The 20998-nt window shown below is 41.0% G+C and overlaps 1 protein-coding gene across 1 annotated transcript in view; it reads right to left on the bottom strand.

Annotated features, from left to right (window-relative positions):
* Nucleotides 1–1839: 1839 nt before the first annotated feature.
* Nucleotides 1840–20998, bottom strand: part of LOC133558305 (G protein-activated inward rectifier potassium channel 1-like) — a 33131-nt gene continuing 13972 nt past the window's right edge. The window contains exons 2-3 of the mRNA XM_061909571.1: nt 14245–14461; nt 1840–6348 (exon numbers count right to left, since the gene is read on the bottom strand). Of these exons, the coding sequence (XP_061765555.1) occupies nt 5684–6348; nt 14245–14461 (882 nt within the window). The 3' untranslated portion in view covers nt 1840–5683. The remainder of the gene's footprint in view (nt 6349–14244; nt 14462–20998) is intronic.

Raw genomic sequence — 20998 nt, 5'->3', positions numbered from 1 at the left:
CATCACTGAAAATAGGTTGAGAACCACTGCCTTATACCATCTGTTATCGTACTGTTTACACAATTCCGTCTTCGTTGAACCTTTATTTACTAGGAAAAAAGGAGGTACCTCTGTAAAGTCATGAGCACCCGGGAGTGACACCATTTTTTTTGTAAAAAAAGCCGATTGGCTAATGACAATAGATGACAAAAATATATTTATTTTTGTTCATTTCACTAACCCTGGTGATTATTGGTGGTAATACATGTTAGTTTGTGTTTTCTTTAAATATGGCTAATTTTTGATTAAAATATGGATTTACACTATGGCAGTGGTTCTCAACCTTTTTTCAGTGATGTACCCCCTGTGAACATTTTTTTTAATTCAAGTACCCCCTAATCAGAGCAAAGCATTTTTGGTTGAAAAAAAAAGATAAAGAAGTATAATACAGCACTATGTCATCAGTTTCTGATTTATTAAATTGTATAACAGTGCAAAATATTGCTCATTTGTAGGGGTCTTTCTTGAACTATTTGGAAAAAAAGATATACAAATGACTAAAAACTTGTTGAAAAATAAACAAGTGATTCAATTATAAATACATATTTTTAAAGTGCCCTATTTGGGGATTGTAATCCATCTGGATTCATCAACTTAATTCTAAACATCCATCCATCCATTTTCTACCGCTTGTTCCCTTTTGGGGTCGCGGGGGGCGCTGGCGCCTATCTCAGCTACAATCGGGCGGAAGGCGGGGTACGCCCTGCACAAGTCGCCACCTCATCGTAGGGCCAACATTTCTTCACAAAAAAATAAATCTTAAACATCAATATTTATGGAACATGTCCACAAAAAATCTAGCTGTCAACACTGAATATTGCATTGTTGCATTTCTTTTCACCGTTTATGAACATCCATTCATATTTTGTTGAAGTATTATTCAATAAATATATTTATAAAGGATTTTTGAATTGTTGCTATTTTTAGAATTTTTTTTTTAAATCTCACGTACCCCTTGGCATACCTTCAAGTACCCCCAGGGGTACGGGTACCCCCATTTGAGAACCACTGCACTATGGGGTGTCCACATTATTCACATGCGTATAAAGTTAAAGTACCAATGATTGCCACACACACGCTAAGTGGGGTGAAAATATAATCCGCATTAGACCCATCCCCTTGTTCACCCTCTGGGAGGTGAGGGGAGCAGTGAGCAGCAGCGGTGGCCGCGCTCGGGAATCATTTTCATGATTTAACCCCCAATTCCAACCCTTGATGTTGAAGTAACATTAGTGGCGCCCCCTATGGCTTGTGCAGTGCAGTACTTTATAATCATTAGACAAATGTTTAATGATCTATGAGCAATTAGATTGTTTGATGGTGGCCATGTTTTTTAAACCACCCTTGCTCCGTCTTCCACCAAATTTCGTTGGGATTCAGTCAAACACCTCAAGGTTATGGAGGGCGTTTTTTTTTTTTTTTTTCGACAAGTGAGAAATTTTAAGTCAATTTGACACAAAGGGTTTAAAAACAGCACCGCCATGTAGTTATATTTGTCATTAAAAATGTGGGAAAAAGGGAAAACAAGGACAGCCCACGTGAGGGCCGTGCTTCAGAGGATGACCCTGTACTGTACACGTTTCTGCCCAACAGCTTGAGGTATTTCACAGTGAGTTTCAGAAATGTTAACGCTATAGTTGCAAAAACAATACATGTATATTAGTAATATCATGGCAATCAACAAATTGGACATTTCATCTGTCCCCTTATACCACAGTGGCCTTTCGTAAATATAAGAAATAAAAACACACATTGAGTGATTAAACTGTAAATGGCATGAACCTGAATTGTATATCAGTGATTCTCTTCAGTCAAACTGCCAGCTTGCTAACCCTTCCAATGTCTTCCATATTTGTATGAATATTATTGAGTTTGTTGTAATTAACCAGTGTTAAATAAGTCTCACAGTGAGGTATTTGAGGGCCGAAATGTAGCCTCGATGCTGGAAGTTGAATAGGGTATTGTGAACATACTGTTTTGTGTGTCTGTTCATATTCTTATGCTTATCCAAAGTGGGGTTGCGGGGGCAGCAGCCTAAGCAGAGAAGACCAGACTTCCCTCTCCCCAGCTACTTAGTCTAGCTCTTCCCGGGGGATCTCAAGGTGTTCCCCGGCCAGCTGTGAGACATAGACTCTCCCCCTTGGTCTCCTACCGGTCGGACACACCCTAAACAACTCCCCAGGGAGGCGTATGGGTGGAGTTCTGACCAGATGCCCAAACCAACTCATCTCGCTTGTCTCGATGTGGAGGAGCAGCGGCTTTACAGAGTTTCTCACCCTATCTCTAAGGGAGAGCCCCGCCACCCGAAGGAAGAAACTCATTTCGACCGCCTCTACCCGTGATCTTCTCCTTTCCGTCATAACCCAAAACTCATGACCATAGGTGAGGATGGGACCGAAGATCAACTGGTAAATTGAGAGCTTTGCCTTCCGGCTCAGCTCCTTTTCCACTACAACGGACCAATGCAGACCCTGCACCGATCCACCTGTCCATCTCACGATCCACTCATCCCTCACTCGTGAACAAGACCACAAGGTACTTGAACTCCTCATGAGCTGTCTCCAAGTAGGCTTTATCCTCTTTTTTTGTTCGTTTTAACAGCCACGTCATGCTCGGTTCGCCTAAAAAAATAAAATAAGATAGTAAAACTCACGACTCTGTCGTCTGTAGCTGACTGGTGGCTTCTGGCTTTAAGACAGTGATTCTTAACCTGGGTTCGATCGAACCCTAGGGGTTCGGTCAGTTGGCCTCAGGGGTTTGACAGAGCCTCTGTCCATACCTGACTAAATAACAAGTTCAATGTTTTATTATTGTAACCAAATGACAGTAATCATTTCCATGAGATTATTTTCTAATACAAGTGTTTTAGCACACTTACAATGCCAAAAAAACCCATTGTTTTTCATGAGCTCTGTACAAGGTGGGGTTGGAAATAATTTGTACCCCTTTCCGATATCGCATTTTGGTACTACTAAAACATTCACGTGTTGCACAATGAGATGTAAACATGGGATCATGTGTACATTCCTGTAACTTTCTGTTTGTAAAATATATCTTTATTAGTATTTATTTAATATAGTAACATCATTAAAATAAGAAAAAAACATTTTATTTTTCACTAAAGAAGGGTTCGGTGAATGCGCATATGAAACTGGCGGGGTTCGGTACCTCCAACAAGGTTAAGAACCACTGCTTTAAGATGTGTAGCAAAGCCTTTTTTATTTTTTTGTAGGGGTGGGGGGTTCTTTTTAGAACGCTAAATGAGTTTGATGCTTCTAAAGGGACTCATGATACTGGTACAACATCATGAAAAATTGAGAACATTTCATATACAGTAGTGTCTTGTACCACCCACATGTCATATCAGGCTAAAAAAAAATGGTTTTATACTTTGGAATCAAACATGAATTTAACTTGATGCATGTTTTGTACTAAAACGGGTTAGTTGTTAAAAATGTTTTTGTGCGATATGGCAATTTCAACAGTCTTAAAACATATAAACATTGCCATACCTCAACTCCGTCCAGGGTTTGAACCCAGTGCCTGGGCCCAAAAAGACAAGCACCACTAATGCTGTGCATCACAAGAGCTGCTAAGGACTATAAGGTGAAATCTGGCAATATATTATTGTCGGTGATGGAGCAGGAAGCGACTGAGAACTTCATATGGAGAGCCCTTGTATTCATTAAGTCTCACCTTAAAACTCATTTGTATACTCTAGCCTTTAAATAGACTCCCTTTTTAGACCAGTTGATCTGCCGTTTCTTTTCTTTTTCTTCTATGTCCCACTCTCCCTTGTGGAGGGGGTCTGGTCCGATCCGGTGGCCATGTACTGCTTGCCTGTGTATCGGCTGGGGACATCTCTGCGCTGCTGATCCGCCTCCGCTTGGGATGGTTTCCTGCTGGCTCCGCTGTGAACGGGACTCTCGCTGCTGTGTTGGATCCGCTTTGGACTGGACTCTCGCGACTGTGTTGGATCCATTGTGGATTGAACTATCACAGTATCATGTTAGACCCGCTTGACATCCATTGCTTTCCTCCTCTCCAAGGTTCTCATAGTAATCATTGTCACCGACGTCCCACTGGGTCATTATTGTCACCGATGTCCCACTGGGTGTGAGTTTTCCTTGCCCTTATGTGGGCCTACCGAGGATGTCGTGGTGGTTTGTGCAGCCCTTTGAGACACTAGTGATTTAGGGCTATATAAGTAAACATTGATTGATTGATTGATTGATTAAATTACATTATACATCTGTTTCTTCATGCATAACGGGACCCTGTTTTGGATTCTTAAGATTTCCAGAACCTAAACAACTCCAAATACCTTTGAGAGTACCAACCAGGGACGAGCTATTTCTTACCTTAAGGCAGTGTTTTTCAACACTAGTGTGCCGTGAGATACAGTCTAGTGTGCCATGGGAGATTATCTAATTTCACCTATTTGGGTTCAAAATATTTTTTGCAACCCAGTAATTATAGTCTGCAAATTATGTGTTGTTGTTGAGTGTCGGTGCTGTCTGGAGCTTGGTAGAGTAACCATGTAATACTCTTCCATATCAGTAGGTGGCAGCCGGTAGCTAATTGCTTTTGAAGATGTCGGGAACAGCGGGAGGCGGTGTGCAGGTAAAAAGGTGGCTAATGCTTAATCCAAAAATAAACAAAAGGTGAGTAGCCCTAAGAAAAGGCATTGAAACTTAGGGAAGGCCATGCAGAACGAAACTAAAACTGAACTGGCTACAAAGTAAAACAAAAAACAAAATGCTGGAGGAGGGCAAAGACTTACTGTGGAGCAAAGACGTGGTCCACAATGTACATCCGAACATGGCATGAAAATCAACAATGTCCCCACAAAGAAGGATTAAAAAAACACTGGAATATTCTTGATTGCGAAAACAAAGTAGATGCGAGAAATATCGCTCAAAGGAAGACATGAAACTGCAACATGAAAATACCAAAAAAAAAGAGAGAAAAAGACACCAAAATAGGAGTGCAAGACAAGAACTAAAACACTACACAGAGGAAAACAGCAATAAAGTCAAAATAATGTAATAATAATAATAAGTATTTTGAGACAGGAGCTTAAGCGATGCATGCTTGGTTATGGTTTAAAGTCATATCCAAAAATTGCGACAACGATCTTTCACTGTCAACTGAGTTTCGTTTTTTGATGATTTCTGCCGGTGGTGTGCCTCAGGATTTTTTCCACGCAAAAAATGTACCTTGGCTCAAAAAGGGTTGAAAAACACTGCCTTAAGGGTGCTCCTTAAGCGGACAAACAGGCTTATATATCTTTGATTGTGGTTTTAGACCCCTTTATCGTACTTGATCCTGAATTCCACAAAGTAATTTGACCTTCCAAGGCGAACCAAGCAGAGAAAAGAAGGGTTAGCAAACAATCAGTCGGCATCAGCCCCACTTTGGTGCTTTGTTTACTGACAGTCTATGTAATCTCGTAAGAAAGTGTGTGAATGGAAATGAAAATGTTGAAGGACAGATGGCGAGCTATCAAAACCACTTGCGGTATGTGTGGGCGAAGGGCTTCTTGACTTTCTAAAAGCAAATAAAACCTGCAGTTAAATGTTGTGACATCACAGTATTTCATTGTTTCAGAATGCCCATAAAGTCTCAGGTTTGGTCCTTAGCGTTAGCGGTCGGCGTTCATCCTGCGCAGTTTGGCAGGCAAGTTGTCTTCCAGCCGCCCCCCGGCAAAGGAACTCGGGTTCTGGGTGGTGATGGTGCTGATGGCCGACGGCGGTCTGTGCTTATCCACGTCTGCCTCCTCAGCGTCCCCATCCAAGGACAGGAGCTGGACCTGCTCCTCCTGGCGTCCTCCCTGACGAGCGGCGGGGATGGAGCCGGACCTCAGCCTCTGGATGCTGAGCGGCAGGTCGCCCGTGCTGGAGGCCTTCCCGCCGGGCAGGGCCACCCCTGATTTCCCCCCCCGCCACAGTTGCTCCTCCCTGGTGGAGCTCATGCGTTGCAGTTTGCTGGGCAGCTTGGCGGCCTGGTCTTCCGCGTGATCGGCGTGGTCCGCCGAAAGGAGCCTCCCCCGGCGGCTTCCTCGTCCGCAGTTACCCGCCGGCGGGGAGGACGACGCAGGAGCCACGGGGAGATGGTTAGATGCCGTCAGCGATGACTTCTCCTCCTGCTCTTTGACGCTGTACGGAGGCGTTGGCACCTCAAAGGTGTTGTGAAACTGAGAGTAGTCCACCCTGAAGAAGCCCTCCTCCAGCGACATGACAGGAAGGAAACGATGTCCCCACAGGACTTCGTCTTCCGTGTACGACGTCCGGGCCTGGCATGTCATACCTGCCACAGGGGGGGGACCACTCATAAATGGAGAGGAATTTTTCCAATACCAAAGAAGATGAGTTGAAATGCAGGGAAATTGAACCATTAATAAAAAATGATCCAGACAGACAGAAAGACTGATGTATACATATAAAAAAAAAAAAACATGACAAGAGATGGAGCCGGGCATTATTTAACACCATTAATTAAACATTCTGTTAAATATTGCACCGTATGTTGGAGAAAAATGTTGTACAAAGACACAGATTGAGGTTTGGAAGTTATTACTTAAACATGAAGCTCCAAATTGGCAGCACAGCGGAGCTCGTCTGCATCGGGGTGCCAATCCCTGGTCGGAACATGTACTCATCGTGCTCGCGTGGGTTTTCCCCGGGTACTTCCTCCCACGTCCCAAAAACATGCATGTTTCTTGACCGTAATCAAGTCATGGTTTAATATAGAGCCCCAAAAATGGTGTTTGAGTGGTAACTCAACTTAAGAGCTCCGCAACTTAGAACTGTCTCTGATTGTTAGGATTTAAGTGGCAAGCAAAAATCTGAGTTACAAGAATCCCCACCGTTAGTTGGTGTAGAACAGGGGTCCCCAAACTACGGCCCGCCAGCGTTCAAAATCCGGCCCACGGGTACACTGCAAAAACTGAAATCTTAGTAAGATTAAATATCTCAAATATGGATGATATTTGGGGCTTCACGGTGGCAGAGGGGTTAGTGCGTGTGCCTCACAATACGAAGGTCCTGCAGTCCTGGGTTCAAACCCAGGCTCGGGATCTTTCTGTGTGGAGTTTGCATGTTCTCCCCGTGAATGCGTGGGTTCCCTCCGGGTACTCCGGCTTCCTCCCACTTCCAAAAACATGCACCTGGGGATAGGTTGATTGGCAACACTAAATTGGCCCTAGTGTGTGAATGTGAGTGTGAATGTTGTCTGTCTATCTGTGTTGGCCCTGCGATGAGGTGGCGACTTGTCCAGGGTGTACCCCGCCTTCCGCCCGATTGTAGCTGAGATAGGCGCCAGCGCCACCCGCGACCCCAAAAGGGAATAAGCGGTAGAAAATGGATGGATGGATGGATGATATTTGCTTATTTTCTATCTGATAAGATAATTATTATCACTAAGCAGATTTTATGTTAGAATGTTTTACTTGTTTTAAGGGTTTTGGTCCTAAATGATCTCAGTAAAATATTAAAGCTTGTTGCTAAGATTTTATGAGCTATATTAAGTAAAACGTGCTTGAAACTAGAATATCAACTGATGCAAAGTTGTGTCATTAACACTCACGAGTATAAAACTACTTTTTTAAAGTCATAATTTCTTACTTCAAGCATGGCAAAAAAAAAAAAAATCATGATGCCGACCGCATATCATTATGTTAAGATAATGGCACTAACATTTACTTAATTTAAGAATATTTTTTAACATATTGAGCAAAAAGGTCTCTTTTTTTCTACCAATAAAAGTGCACTTGTTATTAGTGAGAATATACTTATTTTAAGGTATTTTTTGGGTTTATTGAGGTTAGCTAATTTAACTTGTTTTGGAAAGTCTTGACAAGCCAAATTTTCTTGTTCTATTGACAGATAATTTTGCTTACTTCAAGTAAAATACCCCTCATTTTTGTATTTTTTTTCTTGTTTTTGAACACTGACTTTTTGCAGTGTAGGCCTGAATAAAAAAATAAAAAAGTTTCATTTATTATTATTTTTTTATTATTATAATTTTTTTAATCTGTCCTTTCTATCCCATCCAGCAATCCATTTTCTACCGCTTGTTACTCTCAGGGTCTCCTCGCCGCACAGGCAAGTCATATTGTTTAGAAATGCATTTTCCCATCGATACCATGACATCATCACGTGCACGCCCTTTTAGTCAATTAGTGCAGGAGGGGGGGAAAAAAATGGCAAAATCGGTTGGGCAACGTAATATAGACTCCGAGTGTAGAGTTTTTAAACATCAGTGGAGATGTGATTTATTTCAGTTTATTTATATATATATATATATATATATATACACACAAAAAAAAAAATAGATAAAAAAAAATATATATATATATATATATATATACTGTATGTGTGTGTATGTATATATATATATATATATATATATATTTTTTTTTTTTACATATATATATATATATGTAAAAATAATATATATATATATTATATATATATATATATATATATATATATATATATATATATGCGGCCCCCGGGTCAAAAAGTTTGGCAACCCCTAGAGTAGAAAATGTCCCAATGAACCCTGTAAGATTCAGCCAAAACATCTTTTTTATTTGAATTAGCTTACAGCTAGAGATGGACATCACTATGTTTTCCAACCATGGGAAAGAAGAAGGTGATTGTGACCCAAAGTGCTGAGAAAAAGAAGCGGATTATATTTGTTGACTTAAAAGAATAAATAAATCATAGGACGGCGTGACCCGGTTGGGAGAGTGGCCGTGCCAGCAACCTGAGGGTTCCTGGTTCAATCCCCACCTTCTACCAACCTAGTCACGTCCGTTGTGTCCTTGAGCAAGACACTTCACCCTTGCTCCTGATGGGTCGTGGTTAGGGCCTTGCATGGCAGCTCCGGACATCAGTGTGTGATTGTGTGTGTGTGAATGTGAAAATAGTGTCAAAGCGCTTTGAGTACCTTGAAAGGTAGAAAAGCGCTATACCCATTTAACCTATTTACCATTTAAAACATGACAGAGCGTGTAGGTAGCTAACTTGGGGAAGCAGTTGGAGCCTATCTCTGGAAGTCTGACCATACTGAAGCAGAAGGAGTCTTACGCCAGTCAGGGATGTTGAAATATTATCTCTACGGCGGACAGTTATGCATGAAAATTTTAAAAAAGCTGCTGATGGTGTGTTTGACAGAGATGCAGCTAGAAGGAGAAGTCCACTATCCATGGTAAATGTTGTACATTATTATTACAATACTTTTTAAAACTAATGTAGTTGTTAGTAGTACATTCTATTGTATCGTTTTTATCGAACATTTCCTATCTTAAAGTTAGTTTTTCTTTTTAAAAGGGAGCCAAGCACCAGATAAATTGATTTTAGTTTATTTTAATGAGAGACGTTGGAAATACAAGTGTTTCCAGATAAAAGCTTTGTCACAGAACCAATTAAGCTTGCAAGTCGAGGAACTTTCTTTCTTTGTTTCTTTAGTTCATTTCGAACATGAACACACTTACTGCATAATACATCACACAATTTCATATCATTTCTCTTTACAACATGTCCGAAAAGAAGTCAAATACATACGTTCATTTACTAACTTCTTTTTTATAGCACAATGACATCAGTGGATGATTAAAATAGCCATTCTTGAAATAGATAATTAAGTCAGTCATGATAAACATACTGAGATGAAAAATATCCCATTTTCAATAAGGTTGAAGGTGTTTCGCATAATTATTCTTCTGGGTACTTTGTAAGCACTATTAATGTGAACAGTTTCTTAAACTGGATCATATCTGTACATTGTAGGGGTGTAACGTTACACAGAAATGTTGGTTCGGTACGTAGCTCGGTTTAGAGGTCACGGTTCAGTTCATTTTCAGTACAGTAAGAAAACAACAAAATATAATTTTTTGGGTCGGTTGTGTCCTGAACAAGACACTTCACCCTTGCTCCTGATGGGTGCCGCCTTGCATGGCAGCTCCCTACATCAGTGTGTGAATGTGTGTGTGAATGGGTAAATGCGGAAGTAGTGTCAAAGCGCTTTGAGTACCTTGAAGGTAGAAAAGCGCTATACAAGTACAACTTATCCATCCATCCATTTTCTACCGCTTATTCCCTTTCGGGGTCGCGGGGGGCGCTGGCGCCTATCTCAGCTACAATCGGGCGGAAGGCGGGGTACACCCTGGACAAGTCGCCAGCTCATCGCAGGGCCAACACAGATAGACAGACAACATTCACACTCACATTCACACACTAGGGCCAATTTAGTGTTGCCAATCAACCTATCCCCAGGTGCATGTCTTTGGAAGTGGGAGGAAGCCGGAGTACCCGGAGGGAACCCACGCATTCACGGGGAGAACATGCAAACTCCACACAGAAAGATCCAGAGCCTGGATTTGAACCCAGGACTGCAGGACCTTTGTATTGTGAGGCAGACGCACTAACCCCTCTGCCACCGTGAAGCCAACTTATTTATCATTTATTTATGGGTTATTTATTAACAAAATTTGCAAAATCTTCCACCAAAAATTTTTTTCTAAGTGGAATATTTGATGTGAAGTAATGGGAACCTTGGATAGGTCAATAATTAATAAAAACATTGATTTTGATTCAATATCATGTTTTGAGCAATGACAGTTTGAAAGAAAAAAAACAGTTTCGTTTAATTAGTCAACATTGCAACTTTTTCTAAATTATATTTAACCTTCAAGCTTTTTTATTTCACTTTTGTTATGTTTTTGTTTATTTTAATAGTATTTTTAGAATGTGCCGTGGGCCTTTAAAACATAAGCTGTGGGCCTCGAATGGCCTCCGGGGCACACTTTTGACACCCCAGCTATTGATAATAAAAAAATAAATCTGAAAAATCAATGGATAAGAACAGAGCCTGGAGACGCATGCGCGTTTATCATAACTCTCTCGCTCTCTCTGTCTCTGCCCTTCCCTCACGAATGCTGCTGTTAAGCGCACAATGTGTTTTGTTTTTAACCCCTTCTTAACCCTGAACGTACATTGAAAATACACGCAACCATAACTCCAAATGCCGGACATTTGAGGCGTTTCAAAAACCCTGCCCTGACAGCCCTTACTGATCATACGTCCTCTTTTCACCGGACATGTCCTCTTTTGCAGGGCTGGCAGGGCAGAGTTTCATAAATGCCTCAAATGTCCGGCATTTTGAGTATTGTTTACGCCAGGGGCGCTCACACTTTTTCTGCAGGTGAGCTACTTTTCAATTGACCAAGTCGAGGAGATCTACCTCATTCCTATTTATAATTTATATTTATTTATTTATGAAAAATAAATTTTTGTTAACAAGTTAATGGTGTTTAATGATAATACAAGCATGTTTAACACACATAGATTCCTTTCTTTCATGAAGACAAGAATATAAGTTGGTGTATTTGATTCTGATGACTTGCATTGATTGGAATTAGACAGTGGTGCTGATAACGTCCGCATTTTCAAATGGAGGAAAAAAAAAAGTCCTCCTTTCTGTCCAATACCACATGAAAGTGGTTGGATTTGGCATCTCATTTGTCCAACTTGCATACTCGTTTTTAAACACTTTGTTATGAGAGTAGCATATGTGTGTGGCCCTTTAATGTCTGGCAGCAGGTGAGTGACGTCAGTGACTGTGCGGATGGGCAAGCAAGTGAGAAAGCGGTCGCTGAGGGCGGGGGAGAAATACATTGGGATCAAACTCCGTAGCTTGCTAGCTTGTACACGCTAGCTTTCTGAGACTCTTATTTTGTTAGCACAGGCAGGATGAAACAGGTCTTTTATGGTGAAGACAGGAACTGTGCTGTCGGTCTTTAGAGTTTTGACAGTAGGTACGGAGTCTCTAGAAATAAAATGTGTTTCTCTGCGTCCGCCCTGTTAGTGATTTTTTTCTTAAATATGAGTTCGCAGCAGCCAGCGTCATCTCACAAGATCCTCGGGTGCCGAGAATGTCAAACAACTGACGAAGGTGAAGTCTTGGTATGATTGATGATTGCTCATTTTTATGTCTATTTTTTAATGCCTGGCTTGAGATCGACTGACACACCCTCCGAGATCGACCAGTCGATTGCGATCGACGTAATGGGCACCCCTGGTTTACGCTACTTAATATGTCCGTCTGGAAACTCCTTCAGTACAACTCAGCACTGAACCGAAGCCCCCGTACCGAATCGGTTCAATACTAATACACGTGCCGTTACACCCCTAGTACATTGTTTAACTTCTTTACTTAATCCATTCCATAATTTAATTCCTCATACTGATATGCTAAAGGTAATTAATGTTGTACGAGCATACAAATGTTTTAATTTAGTTTTCCTCCAACGATTTTTTTTTCTCCTTTTTAGTTGAACTACTGTAATACAGAAATAAGGATTAGGTTACTCATGTACCTGCTGCCATCTATTATAGAGCTTTTAATGGACATTATGCCGCACTGGACAAGAGCCAAGAATTAAGATAATACATTATTTGTCGTGAATTACGTGACATTTTAATTTCCCGTGGCACACCTGATGATTTCTCACAGCTCACTAATTTGCCACGGCGCAGTGGTTTGGAATCACTGTATTAGGCTAATTAGGACTGTAAATTGACCAGGACATGGTGTACCCGGAATTCACCTGGGACAATCTCCAGCTGAGTCTAATAAGAAGCAGCGATACAGAAAACGGATGGATGGATAAAAACTAGAGATGTCTGATAATGGCTTTTTTGCCGATATTCCGATATTGTCCAACTTTTAATTACCAATTCTGATATCAACCGATACTGATATATACAGTCGTGGAATTAACACATTATTATGCCTAATTTTGTTGTGATGGATATATTAAACACTGTAACAAAGTTTTCCAAAACAAATCAACTGAAATTATGAAAAAAAAAATGCCAACATGGCACTGCCATATTTCTTATCTTGCCGATTGTATTGTACCATATGTCCCGGCAAGAAATCTGCGTTCAAAGGACTCCGGCTTATTAGTGATTCCCAAAGCCCAAAAAAAGTATGCGGGCTATAGAGCGTTTTCCGTTCGGGCTCCAGTACTCTGGAATGCCCTCCCGGTAACAGTTCGAGATGCTACCTCAGTAGAAGCATTTAAGTCTCACCTTAAAACTTATTTGTATACTCTAGCCTTTAAATAGACTCCCTTTTTAGACCAGTTGATCTGCCGTTTCTTTTCTTTTTCTTCTATGTCCCACTCTCCCTTGTGGAGAGGGTCCGGTCCGATCCGGTGGCCATGTACTGCTTGCCTGTGTATCGGCTGGGGACATCTCTGCGCTGCTGATCCGCCTCCGCTTGGGATGGTTTCCTGCTGGCTCCGCTATGAACGGGACTCTCGCTGCTGTGTTGGATCCGCTTTGGACTGGACTCTCGCGACTGTGTTGGATCCATTATGGATTGAACTTTCACAGTATCATGTTAGACCCGCTTGACATCCATTGCTTTCCTCCTCTCCAAGGTTCTCATAGTCATCATTGTCACCGACGTCCCACTGGGTCATTATTGTCACCGATGTCCTACTGGGTGTGTGTTTTCCTTGCCCTTATGTGGGCCTACCGAGGATGTCGTAGTGGTTTGTGCAGCCCTTTGAGACACTAGTGATTTAGGGCTATATAAGTAAACATTGATTGATTGATTGATATTATTGAAGTCACAAAGTGCATCATTTTTTTTTAACATGAATCAAAACAGCAGCTTGGAATTTGGGACATGCTCTCCCTGAGAGAGCATGAGGAGGTTGAGGTGGGCGGGGTTAAGGTGGGGGGTATATATTGTAGCGTCTCGGAAGATTTAGTGCTGCAAAGGGGTTCTTGGTATTTGTTCTGTTGTGTTTATGTTGTGTTACGGTGCGGATGTTCTACCGAAATGTGTTTGTCATTCTTGTTTGGTGCGGGTTCACAGTGTGGCGCATATTTGTAACAGTGTTAAAGTTGTTTATACGGCCACCCTCAGTGTGACCGGTATGGCTGTTGACCAAGTATGCCTTGCATTAACTTGGGTATGTTAAGCCGTAGACATCATGTGATTGGTCCAGCACGCCAAGGCAGAGCCTTTAAGGTTTATTGGCGTTTTTAAAAGTCATAAATTTTACTTTTTGAAACAGACACCGACAAATTCCGATATAACATTTTAAAGCATTTATCTGCCGATAATATCGTCAGTCCAATATTGTCAAACATCTCTAATAAAAAACATTTTTTCTCCAACCTGTGGTCTCAACGATGCCTTCCAGGATGACCACGATCTCGAACTGCTCGTTCACAAGCGAACGTTGCGACAGGTCGAAGAAGGGGCTCCTGCTGTTGATCTCGTGGCAGATGGTGAGCGGCGACACCAGGAAGAGTTGGTCCGCCCCGGTGCCGAAGCCCACGTCCAGCTCGCACTGGTCCAGAGGCAGGAACTCGCCTTCCGGGGTCTGCCGTGACTGCGGGACACACAACAACAACAATGAGGGCACAGCCAAGGACTTTGCCTTGCAGCCTCCCTGATTTATGAAGCACAATGTAACAGGTGATGGGGAGAATATGTGATATCTCCAACATCGTCTGTGTTTAAAGGAGGTGCTCTCAGGGGGGCGTCATGTCTCCAGGAAGCAGCAAGTACGGCCTCAGACTAAGAATCTCTAACTGCTAGAAAATACTTAATTTGGTAGTAAAAAAAATGAATCCTTCGCCCCCCGCGACCCCAAAAGGGAATAAGCGGTAGAAAATGGATGGATGGATGGATGCTACATAAATTCAAATTAAAAGAAACATCCATCCATCCATTTTCTGCCACTTATTCCCTTTGAGGTCGCGGGGGGCGCTGGTGCCTATATCAGCTACAATCGGGCGAAAGGCGGGGTACACCCTGGACAAGTCGCCACCTCATCGCAGAATTAAGGCTTATTTAGCTTCAATTGAATTGGTGAGAAATCACAATGTCCATCCATCCATTTTCTACCGCTTGTGCCTTTTGGGGTCGCTGGGGGGGTTGGAGCCTATCTCAGCTGCATTCGGGCGGAAGGCGGGGTACACACATGGACAAGTCGCCACCTACTCGCAGGGCCAACACCGATTTTAAATGTTTTATTCTACTTGCAGTTTTTCTACTGCTGTTTTTTTGTTGTCATTGAAAAGTCAAACACATGATTTTATATGTTTGTGTAATTACGCATAACAAACATATCTACGGACTCCAATTAAGCTGTAGGAACGTCTCAAGGATGATCAGTTGAAACAGGATGCACCTCTGCTCACATTTCAGCTTCTTGGCAAAGGTTTTTGAGGACAATAATGAATTTATTCCACTTTGGAATAAGGTTGTAACGTGACAAGATGCGGAAAAAGTGAAGTGCTGCGAATAATTTCCAGATGCACTGTACATACCCTACATCTATGCATCAACAGATACACTTATCTGTATGTATTTATAGGGACACTTATATCCATGTATCAATGGGGTGCCTGTATTTGGGTATAAAATATACTGTACCTATGTATCACTGCGGATGTCTACACTACAGTCAGGCATACCAATTGTTAATATACTGTAAGTAAGAAGACAGTTTTATCCAAAGACTGGAAAATGGGATACTTTTTAGTCAAATAAAACCTGTAAAAAAGAATATTGAAAAATAAAGTGCTGTGTTTAACATTTAAATACGAACTACGGGAGACCAGGCTTTCTGCTCCGATGCTCCCAGTCCGTGGAACACTCTCCCTAACCACCTAAGGGCACCTCAGACTGTGGATGCTTTTAAAAAGGCTTAAAAACCCTTTTTTTTTTTTTTTTTTTTTTTTTAAAGCGTTTTTATAGATATACATACTTGTTCTAGCTGTTAGGCTGTTCTAGTTTTTATATTTCATTTATTTTTATTATCGTTTTATTATTATTATTATTTATTTTTTTATACTGTGGCACTTTGAGGTTGTTTGCTCAATGTAAAGTGTTTTTTTACAAATAAAATATATTATTATTATTATTATAATTAGCCCAAATATCATCAAAACAAATCAAATTGCTCGTAAAATATTATTGTTTTCTATTTGGCAAATAAAATTAAACCCTTTTTACACTTTCCAAAATAAACGTTGTTTATGAATGCAAATAAATACCTACAATAGTATAATCAAACTTCTACCCTTAACATAGGAAAATGTGCCTTTCAATAACTTCCACTCGAGTGAAATCTTTGCACGTTCAGTTTCCAGTACAGTGTAAAAAAACAAAACCATGATCCTGTATTAGTTGAAAACTGTAAGCAGTCGCCAGTCAAGCCCTGCAAGTTAGCATTGAGGACAGTTTTTGATGCTTTCCATGTTTTTGAGTGAGTGGCCACAGATGGCAACCAGATCGTGATTTGTATTCACAGCGATGTGGAGGACGGAAGGGTGTGACATTTCACAGGGAGACGTCTGCGCTCAGAGATCCCTGGCTAGCCGCCATTACGTGTTACTCAGTACACACCACCACCACCACCACCACCACCACCAGCCCCTGTGGGATGTGATTGACCGTTAAAAGTTTGACACGGCAGCTTTTCAACCATTGTGGTCCCCACATGGCACCACCGTCCCTCCACTTGTTGGTGACATTTTGGCTCAGAACGTGACATTCAGCTTTTACTGTGGGGACATTTCTCTTTTTGGGGATGCGCAGTGGAGAAAGGTTAGGAACTAGAACTCACTAACGAACGCACAGCATAAGAAGGGGCGGCCTTGGTGGGGACATCAATCTTTTGGGGACATTGGATGGTCCACAAACAAACAAAATATGTTCCTGTCATTCTATATTTATGTGAGGATGTGTCCTTTTGAGGACGTCTTGTCAAAACAACAAAAACGTGTTGTTGTCTTTCTGTCTTTGTGTTCTACCTCCCTTGTTGGGACATGTTGTACAAAAGTCTTTCCTTGTGAAATGCCACATAATTTTCATTTTCATCATGGTTCGGCAAATATTTCCCCCTCACTGTATGCACTCTTTTTGGGGATGCAAAGAGCAGAAAGGTTAGGAACTAGTACTAACTAACGAACGCACAGCATAAGGAGGGGCGGCCCTGGTCGGGACATCAATATTCTGGGGACATTGGATGGTCCACAAACAAACAAAATGTGTTCCTGTCTTTCTATATTTATGTGGTACTACCAGTGAGGATGTGTCCTTTTGAGGAAGTTTTGACCACACAAGAAAAAAGTGTTATTGTCTTTCTGTCTTTGTGTTCTACCACCCTTGTTGGGACAGTTTGTCATTGTTGGGATGTGTTGTACAAAAGTCTTTCCTTGTGAAATGCCACATAAGCCGCATTTCATCATGGTACGGCCAATATTTCCCCCTCATTGTATGCACTCATTTTAGGGAAGCAAATGAGAGAAAGGTTAGGAACTAGTACTAACTAACACACAGCATAAGGAGGGGCGGCCTTGGTGGGGACATCAATCTTTTGGGGACATTGGATGGTCCACAAACAAACAAAATGTGTTCCTGTCTTTCTATATTTATGTAATACTATCTGTGAAGATGTGTCCTTTTGAGGACGTTTTGGCCACACAAGAAAATCGTGTTGTCTTTGTGTCTTTGTGTTCTACCACCCTTGTGGGGACATCTATCTTTTTGGGAACATTTTGGCTGGTCCACAGAAAGGAAATGTGAGCTTGTCTTACTATATTTATGTGGCATTATCTGTGGGCACATGTCTTTTCGGCCACACAACAAAAAAGTGTTGTTGTCTCTCTGTCTTTGTGTTCTACCACCCTTGACGGGACATGTTGTCATTTTGGGGACGTGTTGTACAAAAGTCTTTCCTTGTGAAATGCCACATAAATTGCATTTTCATTTTGGTACGGCAAATATTTCCCCCTCACTGTATGCACTCTTTTTGGGGAAGCAAATGAGAGACAGGTTAGGAACTAGTACTAACTAACACACAGCATAAGGAGGGGCGGCCCTGGTGGCGACATCAATATTTTGGGGACATTGGATGGTCCTCTAACAAACAAAATGTGTTTCTGTCTTTCTATATTTATGTAATACTATCTGTGAAGATGTGTCCTTTTGAGGACGTTTTGGCCACACAAGAAAAACGTGTTATTGTCTTTGTGTCTTTGTGTTCTACCACCCTTGTTGCCATTTTGGGGACGTGTTGTACAAAAGTCTTTCCTTGTGAAATGCCACATAAATTTCATTTTCATCATGGTTCGGCAAATATTTCCCCCTCACTGTATGTACTCTTTTTGGGGAAGCAAATGAGAGAAAGGTTAGGAACTAGTACTAACTAACTAACGCACTGCATAAGGAGGGGCGGCCTTGGTGGTGACATCAATATTTTGGGGACATTGGATGGTCCAAAAACAAACAAAATGTGTTCCTGTCTTTCTATATTTATGTGGTACTACCTGTGAGGATGTGTCCTTTTGAGGACATCTTGGATACACAAGAAAAAAGTGTTAATGCCTTTGTGTCTTTGTCTTCCACCCTTGTCGGGACGTGTTTTCATTTTGCGGACTTGTTGAAGAAAACTATTTCCTTGTGAAAGGCCACTTAAAAATTGCATTTTCATCATGGTTCGGCAAATATTTCCCCTCGATGTATGCAAATCCCATGTTTGTCTATTTTTAGTGCATTCTATTGATTTATTAATGAAGTGCGCATTAACATTAATGACACAAACACAAGGACGGTTGTCTTCTTAAGTTATCGTGCATTATGTATACAGTATGTGCAGTCCAGGGAGAGGACCTTATTTAACGGTTGTTTTAATTTGATTCCAGCAGAAATGATGAATAATGCCTAGTAATACATCCATATAACTATTTTCTTGCTTTTTTTAAATGTAATTAAAACAAATAAGAACATAACTAAATCAACAGGAAAAACATGTGGATGTATTTTAATGTAATGTATTTCATTTTTGCTGGAGCCTATCTCAGCTGCATTCGGGCAGAAGGCATACTTAACAAAAAAAGGTGAAATAACTGACAACATGTTTTGTATTCTAGTTTCTTCAAAATAGCCTCCCTTTGCTCTGATTACTGTTTTGCACACTCTTGGCATTCTCTCGATGAGCTTCAAGCACACCTGTGAAGTGAAAACCATTTCGGGTGACTACCTCTTGAAGCTCATACGTATACATTTGGACAAATGTATGCGTCTGGATAAAACCTTCATTTGAGTTGTTTACCATGTAAGGCCAAATCTAATCTGTTTTCGAGTTGCCATGTCGGGCATATTTCGCATGAGAAATGCTGCCAAAAATGTATTAATGGTAGAGATGTCCGATAATATCGGCCTGCCGATATTATCGGACGATAAATTCTTTAAAATCTAATATCGGAAATGATAGTTATCAGTTTCAAAATTATCGTATCGGTTTTAGAAAAAGTTAAATGTATGTCTTTTTAAAACGGCGCTGTGTAGAAGGACGTAGGGAGAAATACAGAGTCCCAATCAACCTTAAGGCACTGCCTTTGCGTGCCGGCCCAGTCACATAATATATATGGCTTTTTTCACACACACAAGTGAATGCAAAGCATACTTGGTCAATAGCCATACAGGTCACCCTGAGGGTGGCCGTGTAAACAACTTTAACACTGTAACAAATATGCGCCACAATGTGAACCCAGACCAAACAAGAATGACAAACACATTTCGGCAGAACATCTGCACCGTAACAGTACATAAACACAACAGAACAAATACCCAGAAGCCCTTGCAGCACTAACTCTTCCGGGACACTACAATATACACGCCCCGCTACACCTGCAACCCCCACCTCAACCCCGCCCACCTCAACCTCCTCATGCTCTCTCAGGGAGAGCATGTCCTTAATTCCAAGCTGCTGTTTTGAGGCATGTTAAAAAAAAGAATGCACTTTGTGACTTTAATAATAAATATGGCAGTGCCATGTTGGCATTTATTTCCATAATTTAAGTTCAAGGTTCAAGTTTATTCGTCACATGCAGACTACACCACAGTGAAATGCTTTTTTTCCATGCTCTTCAGATATTGCATGCAATGGGATCCAATCACTACTTGCAGAATCTAATATACTAAATACAAAAAATACAGAAAATTGAATAGCGCTGATGTACATTAATTACAAGACAATTAAGTTGCACAATAAGTCACAGTAGTTATGGTAGAAGTATTCAGTACAAGTAGAAGTACAGTAGTCAAATACAGTACCAGTGCAAGATCAAATAGTATAACATATAATAATATAATATGTACAGTATAGGAAGCAACAAATATTAAGGTGTCTACAGTTGTTTGGCAGTCGAGTAGTGACAGTAGTTTGAACATTTATATCTGGCCCTCATTGCTTTTTTTATCCTGCACTACCAAGAACCAATGCAACAAAATGTCATTCTTATTTGTACTGTAAAGTTCAAATTTGAATGAAAATAAAAATGAAGTCTAAGTCTAAGTTTAAAGTTAATGGAACAGTATGACTTCTTTATACTCCTGTTTTTACATTATTTTTACATTATTGCATCATTGAATGAAGAGTATTGTAGTCCGGTAATTACAGTGGTAAGTAAAGTGTTTTTACATTATTTTTTTACATTAATTACAGTCATTGAATGAAGAGTTTGTGTCCGGTATTTGTAGTGGTAAGTAAAGTGTTTTTACATTATTTACAGTCATTGAATGAAGAGTATTGTAGTCCGGTAATTATTGTGGCAAGTAAAGTGATTCTTGTGCATGCGGTTTTGTGCAATTGTGATGAGTGTTCATCAGCGGTGCAGTTGAGCAGTCTGATGGCTTGGGGATAGAAGCTCCTCCTGAGTCTCTCCGTGTTGGCCTTGAGACTCCGGTAGCGCTTGCCTGACTGCAGCAGTGAGAAGAGGCAGTTGCTTGGGTGGCTAAAGTCCCACCAAATCCTCTTGGCCTTGGATCTACACCGCCTGGTGTAGATGTTGCAGATGGTTGGGAGCACACCTCCGACGGTGCGCTCGGCTGATCTCGAGTTGATTTATTTTGG

This window comes from Nerophis ophidion, linkage group LG08 (genome assembly GCF_033978795.1).
Source record: "Nerophis ophidion isolate RoL-2023_Sa linkage group LG08, RoL_Noph_v1.0, whole genome shotgun sequence".
Lineage (NCBI taxonomy): Eukaryota > Metazoa > Chordata > Actinopteri > Syngnathiformes > Syngnathidae > Nerophis > Nerophis ophidion.
Note: the sequence above shows the minus strand (reverse complement) of the source record. Positions and strands in the feature narration are given on the sequence as shown.